The sequence below is a fragment of the Artemia franciscana genome, chromosome 14 (assembly GCF_032884065.1).
Source record: "Artemia franciscana chromosome 14, ASM3288406v1, whole genome shotgun sequence".
Lineage (NCBI taxonomy): Eukaryota > Metazoa > Arthropoda > Branchiopoda > Anostraca > Artemiidae > Artemia > Artemia franciscana.
In genome coordinates, this window is record NC_088876.1 from 17595721 (window position 1) to 17608691 (window position 12971).

Sequence of the window (12971 nt, forward strand, 5' to 3'; positions counted from 1 at the left end):
AAGTGTAAGCAAAAAAAAAAAAGAAAAAAGAAAGAAATGAAACACCGTCATAACCAAGATTACTGAAAAAAATTAATATAGTGACATTTATTCCTTATTGTCTTAATATTTATTAATTTATTAAAGTTAAAGGAGTTCAAAGGCTTAACATGTATTTTGTTTTCAGTGAAGTTCAAATTATTTTCTGGTCTTAAGAGGGCATGGAAGTTGTCAGCCCAACTTATGTTGATTTCTGCTCGTTTTGAGTTTGACTCGGTTATTTACTGTAATGTCTGTTCGTTTGGGTTTCATTTATTTTTTGATGGTGATTTGTGGTAGTTTTACACTTGGAAGATTATTTGACTTTATTTCTGCTAATTTTGGTTTAATTTAGCTCTTTATGTTTCTTTGAAAAACTTATTTTGCAAAAAAAAAGTTTTTTCAACTTAGTTTTGTTCGTTTCTTACTGACATAGTGTTTTTTATGTTTTTTCATGTTTTTTTCATTTTTCTCGATAAGACTCCACAGTTTGGCTTGCTATTTGCAGGTTGGAGAAAATTTGTCATCAGTGTTTAATAACCTTACAAATCTGGACACAAATAGTATTGTTTCCCTCCAGAACCACGGTTGATCACTGTCATCACTGTAGCTTCCAAAATTTTAATTTCGGTTCGCAGACTTATCTTTCTATTCTTCCAAAGACACCGTCATACTAATAATACTACCCAGGTATGTGAAGCTATCCACCTGATAGATCTTCTTTTCTACCTATTATCATATCTTCAGCTCCTCGAATGAAAACTCGATTATTTCTAACAATGGATTAAAGAATAATTTGAACCTTGAGGTTCAAGGAATAACTTTCAAGTATGGATTTTAATGCCAGCGCACCTTCAGGGACAAGGGGTTTTACACTTGTCCTGATTGGTCTACCTGTCATTGGTTTTAGATACATTTTAGGATAGGAAAATTTTTCTCTATGCAAGTGGTTATGCAATGATTATAAATAGTGGTACAACGCAATGAAACAATTTTGCATCCCATTAGTGAAGTAAGTAAGTGGAAATCACACGCTGAACAACACGGAGTCTTGTTTTATTGACCTTCAAATACGACAGTAGCGTCAATTTATGAGAGTCTAGGGGGGGGGGAGGATAAAAGGTACATTTCAAGATCTGGTGGAGTAAATTTGACATTTTTCCATAAATATGCCAAAAATGGTTTTTTAAAGGAAATATCCTCCCAAAAGAATCAAAAACATATTTTTCAAAATCTAGGGGGAATCAGAGAGTATATGATCCCATTTGTCTTCCCCGACCCAATTGACACCACTAAAATACCCATAAAACAATTAGAGGTTTCGAGGCACAAAGTATTTTACTCTTTGCTTCTACACAATGCAATTTTAGAAATAACAACGTAGATTGTGTTGAGATTTATGCTTTGGGGCCAAGTGATAAAGTATTACCATGGACATATAATGCGTTTTGAAACTAACAACATTTATTGGGTGTCAGAAAATAAAGACTAGAGATACCTCTAAGGACATAGCTTGTTTCGAGACCGTCTTTAAGGATTGTGCTCAGCTTTTATTTTTATTTTTTTTTAATGTACTTGAAACATATCATTTTAAAATTTTGAGGGGTTGACAACTATGGCATTTTATTAATGGTGAAGAAGCACAATCAAAATGCTGCAACCTCAACATCTCTATCGATGAAGCCGACTAAAGATTATTGCAACACCTCAAGCTATCCTAGCACATAACTGAGGTTTTTCATAGGTTTTGCGCAAAGATGAATCGTTCTTTTTTCGTTTAGGACTTAAATAAACAAAAATAAACTATACTGAAATAGAATAACAAGAATTTCATCAGACAGAATTTTTCTGTAATGAAAGGTTCCCATACTAGAGGTTAGTACACGAGTGCTATTTCTTGGGTTTTTATATCAGGTGATTCTAGTCGCAATAAACTATCGCCATCTAGCCTTTAAATATAAATTGTACAGATTTTGTTTTTTTACTTTTACTTTTTGTGTGATTTACTTTTTTTGTGTGTCTAAGAAATAGTGTGTTAAATGTAAAGAATTATTGTTAAATCTGTATTATTTCCTCTGTAATACTGTTTACTTGTGTGCTGGGCTTTTGAAATTGAAACTCACTCAGGAGTAGCTGCGGTGTTTCTGACTAACACCATCTATCATGGCAACATGTGAACTACATTTTTTACTTCTAAAGTTAGTCAGCAGTTCTTTTTAAGCCACCATTTAATGTCCTTGTTGCTTACAGTATTAAGTTTTAGAGTTAATTATTATGTCTGTTTGCGAAATATGTTGACTAACTGCAAAATCCATAATCACGTTCAAATTGTTTCTGAGCTGATTTGCTCTTTGATTTCACTTATCCACACTGGTACTCCAAAATTCTACACGCGATTTTGCTTTGATTCTTGTGATCCAAATGAAACAGCTTGCATTAATGATACTCTAATACCTCTATTCCCGCTTGCTTTAGTTCCAAATTTGCCCGAATATCTTTCTGATTTTCTCTGAACCCAATGTAGCCTCACAAAAAAAAAAAAAAAAAAAAAAAAAAAAAAAAAAAAAAAAAAAAAAAAAAAAAAAAATCACAACGCAGTGTGATATGTGATGCAATGTGAAATTCAGGTGTTACCATCTGAACTGCTACTGTTATGAAAAATATATCCATCTCGAGTTTCTCAGCTTTTTCTTAGACAGAATACTTTTTTTTTGGTGCAGAAAGGGAAGTTGCTGTTATTGAAGGTTTACATGCCACTGTATTTCTCCAAAGTTCTAATATATACTTATCAACACATTAGAGCTGAGCCGCACTCTTGCTGATGTTTATGGCGTACTGATTACTGATTAAATAGCTTTGAATATGCTCAGAAATGAATCTGTGTTAATAATCTTCAGATTGCTGATAAAGTGTTTCTCCTAGAAATAGCTCTACGCTCGTACATAACTCGTAAGATGGTAGATCTTGGACAAAAAAATACATTGCCTCGGAATATGTGCTCCTAACCACAGGTGAACTTTAATTCGTGAGGAATATTATTGTTTCGGACCACATCCCTGTCTCGTGTTTTTTAACACAGAATGTGTGAGTGTCATTGTAAATGAGTCTATTATTACTCTTTCTTTAGAACTTCAGTGGCTGAATCATGAGCCCTACAGATGTTCCAATCTAATGAAGCAATACATGACCGTCTTCAGAACCGGGTGTTCAATGGAGATATTATAAATTGCATGTGTATAACTATTTTTAAAACTTCAGTCTACTGGATCATGTATCTCAAAGTTATTTCCATTTAATGACGCATGTAATGATAAATGAATGCATGTAAAAAATCTGATCGGAGGCCATTCTTACGTGTGCTGTGCCGAAAAACTGCCAAAAAGCTAGTAAAGAATGTATGTTTTATATATTTTTTTTTAAATTATTTAAAATTTCTGGTTTGGTGTGAGAAGTCCATTTTCTACTTTCATACCTTTTCACAGAGTTCCAAAGGAGATACTTGATGACTCGTTCTGATTTTATTATGTAAATCAAGACAGTCTCTCGCAAATTTAGCGAGCGTTTCAGTAGTTTCTTTGTCGTTATACTCTAGCAATGATCCTTCATGCTTTACCATGTTTTCCATGTTTTTACTTGCAAGCTTTTGCGAAATATTATCGTCAGTCTTCTCTCCTTGTTGGCTGATAAAATCTAGTAGTTGCATTTCCGCTGCATCTTCAATGTCACTCCCACTGCTTGAATCTTCACTTGAAGTATATTTTTCTTTCCATCTAGAAAAATAAACGAAATAAAAGGAAGCTATTCCTCAACATTTAGGAGAAATAATAAAAGCAGTAACAAGAAAAATAAAAAACTATTATAATTGTATTTCTGACACCTAAACTAATCATTGAGACGATTAGTCAAGGTCAGGGGCCTTTGACTCCCCCCTAAAAACTTAAGATCCCTACAGTTATTGTCATGAACTTCAAAATTTCGCCATTATTGATATATTTTATTGCATTCCCCCTCCCTAAAAAAATTAAAAAATTTCAGTCTTACAAGATGTGTTGATTAAATGTTCAGACTGATAAATAAAAAGTTCTATTGAAATTTAATGACACTTTCTCAATATCTGCTTCAAATTAACTGACTTGAGAAGCATACATTGCTGGAGGCGTAGTAGCTCTGGGTCGTTCATAGTAGCTCTGGAGATCAGGCTCTTGAAAAAACTCTAGTTTTTTAGTCGCCAGACAATTAATACTCTTTACCGTCCCAAAATATAGTACTTTGAAAAGCAATTTGTCTGTGGAAAATGGAAAAAGTTGCAAGATTTTAAGTTGAAGCAAAAAAGGGGACTTAGGAAACATGGGAACGTTATCAATGGTTAATTGAAAAGGCTATTCGATAAGGCATATTGTCTTGATTCTGCACATAGGTCTTCCTGATGTTTGGTCAACACCCATGAACTTTTCTTTAGGTCTTTCAAGAATTTATCAGTAAACATTTTATTGTTGTTTCATTGAATGGATTTTGAGGGACGAACCCACTGAGGACTATTTCTGGGTGATTAAAGAAGCAAGTGTGCGTAGTTTTTATTTTTGTCTTAGTCATTCTTCCTTTTTGGGCTTAGCAAGGCTGAAGGTTTTTGGCTCTGGTGCATTATTTCCTTGCCGTACTTACAAATCCTAAGCCCATCAACAGTAATAACACGTTCCAAAGAGACTGGGTCTAATTTCCATCTGATCCAAAAAATCTAGACACCCATACCTCCTGGTGTTCTTTCACTCTTGTGACAGAATTTAGAAACATTTTAGTGCAGTTTTTTTTCTCATCTCCAAATCATATATTTAAGCCTGAAAGGTGCCACGTTATAATCCTAACTGCTCTCAGATTGTTCTAGTTGTCTAAAGACGATAAATTAGACAAGTACTGAGTTCTGGTAAGGTCATCCTCAAATTTTGCAGTCGACAGTCTTGTGCTCGGAGATCCATCTTCAATCGACGCCTGAATATGATTTAAACCACCCGAAAACCTGTCTGACGTTACCTACAAGTTTCAATGGCCCTGTGTCCAAGCCTGAAAAAAATAAGGTAGCACACCTTTTCCCAAAAAAGGGAAATTTTAGGGTTAACAGTGCAATATGGGTACTGTGGGAGGGGGGGGGGTAGTTCTTCTCTCCAAAAACGTAGATTTTAATGAAAAATGATAGTTTCCAAAATTGATCCATTAAAAGCTGTACTTTATCCTGAAACGGGGGGATAAACGCCCTAATATCAACGATAATTCTAATTTGCTGTGGAAAGCAAACTTTCTTTACAAAAAAAATAACAGCACACTTGCTAATTACTTCAAAGAGGGTAAAAAGTTAGACAATGGGTTAATAATTGGTTAGTGACTTGACCGGATAATTGCATGCTGTAAAATCCCCCCAAAAAGGCTTCACACATGTATCTAGATTCTTAATAAATGTTTTACTTTTGCCAGAAATCCCAAGAAACCATGGACAAATTAAACATTTCACAAAATTTCAGAGGGGGCCCGGGCCCGGAGGCCTCCCCCCTGCGTACGTGCCAGATCCTGTTTCACTGCTTCAAGTAAGTGCTTCAACAAGAGGTATCTTAGAGCTTCAACTATTGTCCTAGACGTAAAAAAGGTTTTTTTTTTCGTACCTAGTGGATTTGGGTAATTTCAGATACATTCTCTTCAAACCTATCTCATTTTCCAAGTAAAATTAGAGTATTTTGAGAAGCTACGGTGACTTGTCTTAAACCTAAGAAGCACGGTGACTTGTCTTAAACCTAAGAAGCATATCTCAAGTAGCTACTGGAGTTCGACTAATTCAGATGCATTTGTTTAAAAAGTATTTAATTTCCCTGATAATACTAGACTATTTTAAGAGACTTAGGTTTATGATTGAAAAATAATGTGATTTAATGTCTCAATTTAACTTTTTAACCGAAAATTCATGTTTCAAGTAGCTAGTGGGTGTAGGTCATTTCAGTTACACTCGCTTCAAGTCTATCTGATTTTCTTACTATCTTTTTTTATTCAAAAGTTTTAATTTTACATTTAATTTTAAGTTTTTAGTTTAAAGTTTTAAATTTTTAGTTTGAAAAGTTTTAGGTTTAAAGTCTTATTTTTATAGTTTAGTTTAAAGTTGTAAACTTTTTGTTTTGAAACTGTAAAGTTATAGTTCAAGAAATTTAGTTTAAAACTTCAGCATTAAATGTCCTAAGTTCATGCTATTAGCTTTTAAGGTTTTAGTCTTAAAGATAGGTTTTGATGGTTAACCCTCTTAAAAAAATAGTATAGAAACTCGTTACAAGAGACATATAATGCTCAAGGTCACTTTTTGAGAACTCGAAGGAGCACTAACCAGTGGCATACAGTTTGGAAGAAAATTGATCAATCTTCCAGATTCCAAACATGTTTTGTAGGAAGTTAATCTTAAGCCCAAATATTACAAAATGTCTGATTTCACACTATCAGACATTAAAAATTAGAGAGTTAAGTTAAAACAAGAGCAACATACATCATGCTAGAACTTGCTAAATAAGTGAGATGAACTTGAGAGGATTCAGAAAGGAAGAACAATTAAGTTTTGGTCCAAAGCTGAATATAATGAATTCATCTACCATGCTTGATGGATTTGATACAATTATCATGCATATAGAGGGAATTGGACGGGTTACTCAATAATTCGTGGTAACGCGCTATAAGTAAAGAGCGACCCGGCTCAATAGTAATTGAAACTCTAAAAGACAGAATTTTAATACCAATATACATATCAAAAGAATCGTATTTTTATGTTGATTTTAAATATACAAGTTTCATCAAGTTTATTCTTACCCATAAAAAGTTTAAAGCTTGAGAAAATTTGTCTTATTTTTGAAAAAATGGAAAATACCCCTATAAGTCACAGAATCTTAATGAAAATTACATCCCAGATTAAGCATATAAGAAAACCTTACTGTAGAGGTTTCAAGCTTCTATCTACAAAAATGTGAAATTTTTTGTTTTTTGCCAGAAGTAAGATCATGGATGTGTGTTTATTTGTTTTTTTTCAGGGGTGATTATATCGACTATAAGAGGGCAAATTCAGACGGAAATTAAAAGTTCTAGTGGCCTTTTTAAGTGACCCAAAAATTGGAGGGCAACAAGGCTACCCGCCACGCCCATTATTCCTTATTTACCCGATAGTCATTTTGAGATAAAATATAATTTTGAGGTAGAAATTTTGTTCAGCATAGTCGAAAAACCTAATAACTATGTCTTTGAGGATGAGTTAATCCTCCAAAGTCCGTGGGGGAAGGGCTGCAAGTTATGAATTTCACCCATAGTTTAAGCATAGTGTTGGTTATTGGGAAGATACAGACGTTTTCAGGGGAGATTTTTCTGAAGAGGGGGGGGGGGGAGGGGTCGGGGGATTGGGTTAGGGGGAAGGAGTTTTCCATGGAGGAATTTTACATGAAGATGGCACTGGATTTTCTAGCATTATTAAAAAAACAATCAGAAATTGAATAAAAAAAGCTTTTTCAAGCGAAAGTAATTAGCAATATTACAACTTAAAACGAAAAGAACAGAAAGGAGTTACGTCTCCTTTATATCTTGCTCTTTGCGCAAAAGTTTAACTGTTTGTTCCAATTTTTTAAGAACGGCTCATGAAACGCAAGTGTCTTTCCATTAGAACAAGAAGCTTGCCTTAAAAATGTTAAAAACTTTAGCGTAAAGAGCCAGGTATGGAGGAGAGGGACCCCTTTATATTTTGTTCATTCTTTTTGAATAATTTCTGTTCATTTTAAGTTTTAATGTTGCTGTTTAGTTTCAGTTGATAAAAATTTCTGTTTTTAGTTTAATTTTTAACTCAAGACGACCTGTGAATATAGTTCAATATTCCATCATTCGATAAGCATATAAAATTTCATCTTGATAAGTCCGTCCAATCTTAAAACGAATTGTTTAGATTTTATAACGGATATATATATCTTGGTCTTCACGGTTATACACATTATTATGGTTTTATCAGAATTTGTAAACGCCAAATTCAATAGAAATTAATCAAAACTAAAATCTAAATTTTTAATGTGATCAGAAGCAAATAGTAGGTACATATGGTAGCAAGAAATACATGCCCCTAACCTCTGAAGATAATCATGATATAGGAACGGATTGAAAAGCAATAATATTGATTCTAAAATTGATTTCAGTGCCTAAAAAAAGGTTTATTTGCGTTATTATTTAAGATAAAAATTTAAGATTAAATTTTAATATTATCTTAAAATTTAAGATAATAATTGAATTTGTTATTTAATGAACGTTTGTGCATAAAAAATTTCTAAAATCCATATAAATATCAATAACAGGCATACCAATATAAAAGAGGTGTAAGCCATTCATTAATATTGCCGAATGCTATTTTTTAAACTTATAAATTAAATATAAAAAAACAAGTTTTTTCAACTGAAAGTAAGGAGCGACATTAAAACTTAAAACGAACAGAAATTACTTCGTATATGAAAGGGGCTGCTTCCTCATCAACGCCCCACTCTTTACGCTAAAGTTTGACTCTTTCTCTCAACTTTTATTTTTAAAACAGTAAAAAACTCTAGCGTAAAGAGCGGGGCGTTGATGAGGAAGCAGCTCCTTTCATATACGAAGTAATTTCTGTTCGTTTTAAGTTTTAATGTCGCTCCTTACTTTCAGTTGAAAAAACTTGTTTTTTTTTTATTTAATTTCTGAACGTTTTTGAATCAATACATGTTTTGATTTTGGTCTTCCGCAGAGGAATTTGCACTTTTTTTTTTTTTTTTTTTTTTTTTTTTTTTTTTTTTTTTTTTTTTTTTTTTTTTTTTTTTTTTTTTTTTTAGCTAAATGGCTTTCTCATAATTTTGATCGAATGATTTTGAGAAAAAAAGAGTGGGGAGGAAGCCTAGTTGCCCTCCAATTTTTTGGTTAATTAAAAAGACAACTAGAACTTTTAATTTTTTACGAATCTTTTTATTAGTAAAAGGTATACGTAACTTATAAATTAGCTTACGTAAAAAAAATTTTATTCTCATGTTTTTATTGCACATATGAGAGGGTTCGCCCCCTCGTCAGTACCTCTCTCTTTACATCAAATCTTAAATTTTATCCCAATTCATTAAGAATGACCCCTGAATCACAAAAGCCGTAGAATAAATAGTTGACATTACTAAAAATACTTTAGCGTAAAGAGCGACGTATTAGGAGGAGGTGAGCCCCTTAGATGGGTAACAATTTCTTTTGGTCTTAAGTTTTAATGCTGCTCCTTACTTCCAGCTGAAAAAAAACTTTTTCATATTTATTTTTCATTGTTTTTTTTTAATAATGCTAGTAAATCCTGCGCTCCCTTCATGGAAATTTTCTTCCCCCATGACAAATTCCTCGATGGAAAGTTCCCCCAGTATATCCCCCTCTTCTCAACCCCTCCACCTAACCAAAAAATCCTCCTGAAAACGCCTGTATACTTCCCAATAACCATTACTATATGTAAGCACTGGTCAAAGTTTGTAACTTGTAGCCCCTCCCACGGGGGCTGTGGAGGAGTAAGTCGTCTCCAAAGACATAGTAATAGGGTTTTTCGACTACGCTGAATAAAATGGCCTTCTCAGAATTTTGATCCGTTGACTTTGGGAAAATAATTAGCGTGGGAGGGGGCCTAGGTGCCCTCCAATTTTTTTGGTCACTTAAAAAGGGCACTAGAACTTTTCATTTTCGTTAGAATGAGCCCTCTCGCAACATTATAGGACAACTGGGTCGATACGATCACCCTGGGGAAAAGAAAAAAAAACAAAACAAATAAACACGCATCCGTGATCTGCCTTCTGGCAAAAAATACAAAATTCCACATTTTTGTAGATAGAAGCTTGAAACTTCTACAGTAGGGTTTTCTGATACGCTTAATGTAATTTTTGTTAAGATTCTATGACTTTTAGGGGATGTTTCCCCCTATTTTCTAAAATAACGCAAATTTTCTCAGGCTCGTAACTTTTGATGCGTATGACTAAACTTGATGAAACTTATATATTTAAAATCAGCATTAAAATGCCATTCTTTTGATGTAGCTATTTGTATCAAAATTCCATTTTTTAGAGTTTTGGTTTCTATTGAGCCGGGTCGCTCCTTACTACAGTTCGTTACCACGAACTGTTTGATTGTCAAAGACTTTTAGTTCGATTTTTTTTTCTAATGTCTACGTAAAAACTAAAGTTATTTCCCCTTCAAATTCAAAATTCTCAAGGTAGTGGACAGCTTTTAAAAAAAGGTTATGGTGATTTTGCAAATAAATGATGCAATAATTGCTGAAGTCTTTGCTCTAGAGGGTGTAAACCATGGAGAGCCGTCGGAGTTGTTAAACCTATACTTCCATGCAAAGTGGCTGATAAAAAATACAGGAAACGGGAGACAGCTAATGCGGTAGGCAAGATAATTGTAAGGTTATCGACTCTTCGACACGACAGCTTCTTTATTCAAGAGAAATGCCATCTGTCACCTTGAAAAAAAAGCCCCAAGAAACTGGTGTTTTGCAATGCTGCTCAACAATACTATCCGATATTTCACGGTAAGCACAGTAGTCTTAACTAGTCTCTAATGAAAACATCTATCAGTATTCTTAGTTTTAGGTCCGTACTTACCCAAGTGGACAAACGTTATTTTGGAATTTCCCAATTATATTCCCTGGTGGATCATAGTTGCATACCACATAAAGCCGACCACTCTTAGACCATGATGCACCAACTCCCAATTTTCTTGTTGATCGCCATACAACTTGCGTGAAATGGCCTACAATAAAAATTGTCAGAAATTTCTTATTGAGCCTCGTATCCTCGTATCCAAAGTTGAGCCCAGACATAAAACTTGGGCTCATTAATAAATTTTTATATTCACATCTAAATAAATAATAGTTCCATAATATTTAATTTCACGGCTCTAAGCTTAATTAAATAAAAAAAACAAGTTTTTTAAATGAAAGTAAGGAGCGACATTAAAACTTAAAACGAACAGAAATTACTCCGTATATGAAAGGGGCTTTTCCTTCTCAACGCCCCGCTCTTTACGCTAAAGTTTGACTCTTTCTCTTAACTCTACATTTTAAAACAGTAAAAAAAACTTTAGCGTAAAGAGCGGGGCGTTGAGAAGGAAAAGCCCCTTTCATGTACGGAGTAATTTCTGTTCGTTTTAAGTTTTAATGTCGCTCCTTACTTTCATTTAAAAAACTTGTTTTTTTTATGTTTAATTTCTGAACGTTTTTGAATCAATGCATGTTTTGATTTTAGCTCTCCGCAGAGGAATAATTAAAAAAAAATTTGTATATTTATTTTTTTTGACTAAATGGCTTTCTCATAATTTTGATCGAATGATTTTGAGAAAAAAAGAGCAGGGGAGGAAGCCTAGTTGCCCTCCGATTTTCGGTTAATTAAAAAGGCAACTAGAACTTTTAATTTTTTACGAATCTTTTTATAAGTAAAAGATATACGTTCGTAACTTATAAATTAGCTTACGTAAATAACTTTTGTATTCTTATGTTTTTATTATATATATGACAGGCTTCGCCCCCTCGTCAGTACCTCACTTTTTACACTAAAGCTTAAATTTTGTCCCAATTCATTAAGAATGACCCCTGAATCACAAAAGCCGCAGAATAAATAGTTGAAATTACTAAAAATACTTTAACGTAAAGAGCGAGGTATTAGGAGGAGGTGAACCCCTCATATGGGTAATAATTTTTGTTCGTTTCAAGTTTTAATGCTGCTGCTTACTTCCAGCTGGAAAAGAACTTTTTCATTGTTTTTTTTTTAAGTAATGCTAGTAAATCCTGTGCTCCCTTTATGGAAAATTTCTTCCCCCATGACAAATTTCTCGATGGAAAGTTCCCCCAGCATATCCCCCTCTTCTCAACCCCTGCCTCCGACCAAAACATCCTCCTGAAAACGCCTGTACACTTCCCAATAACCATTACTATGTGTAAGCACTGGTCAAAGTTCTGAACTTGTAACCCCTCCCACGGGGACTGTGGGGGAGTGAGTCGTCTCTGAGGACATAGTTATAAGATTTTTCGAGTACGACGAACAAAATGGCTATCTCAGAATTTTGATCCGTTGACTTTGGGAAAATAATTAGCGTGGGAGGGGGCCTAGTTGCCCTTCAATTTTTCAGGTCACTTAAAAAGGGCAATAGAACTTTTCATTTCCGTTAGAATGAGCCCTCTTGCAACATTCTAGGACAAATGGGTCGATACGATGACCCCTGGGAAAAAACAAACAAACAAATAAACACGCATCCGTGATCTGCCTTCTGGCAAAAAATATAAAATTCCACATTTTTGTAGATAGGTGCTTGAAACTTCTACAGTAGGGTTCTCTGAGACGCTGAATCTGATGGTGTGATTTTCGTTAAGATTCTATGACCTCTAGGGGGTGTTTCCCCCTATTTTCTAAATTAACGTAAATTTTCTCAGGTTCGTAACTTTTCATGGATAATACTAAACTTGATGAAACTTATATATTTAAAATCAGCATTAAAATTTGATTCTTTTGATGTAGCTATTGGTACCAAAATTCCATTTTTTAGACTCTTGGTTACTATTGAGCCGGGTCGCTCCTTACTACAGTTCGTTACCACGAACTGTTTGATAGAACCTGCTGAGATCGAGGTTTTCCGTATATATATATATGATTATATATATCTATATATATAAAAATAAGTTGTCTGTGTGTGGATCTGTGGATGGATCAGGTGACGTCATGTTTGTTCGCATATGACGTCTGAATTATTTCACACTAATACAAAAGAAGAAAAAAACTAAAAAAGGTAAAAACTACAAAAAAAACTAAAAAGAAAAAAAAACTAAAAAAGCTAAAAAACTAAAAAAAACTAAAAAAAGGTAAAAATCTAATAACTAAAAAAAAACTGAAAAAAATAAAAAAAGGCAAAAACTACAAAAAAAATAA

At 33.7% G+C, this 12971-nt stretch overlaps 1 protein-coding gene across 1 annotated transcript in view; it reads right to left on the minus strand.

Moving 5' to 3' along the window:
• The window catches only part of LOC136035414 (uncharacterized), a 91043-nt gene that overhangs the window by 4295 nt on the left and 73777 nt on the right, over positions 1–12971 (minus strand). The window contains exons 13-14 of the mRNA XM_065717207.1: positions 10656–10803; positions 3491–3788 (exon numbers count right to left, since the gene is read on the minus strand). Coding sequence (XP_065573279.1) covers positions 3491–3788; positions 10656–10803 — 446 coding nt within the window. The remainder of the gene's footprint in view (positions 1–3490; positions 3789–10655; positions 10804–12971) is intronic.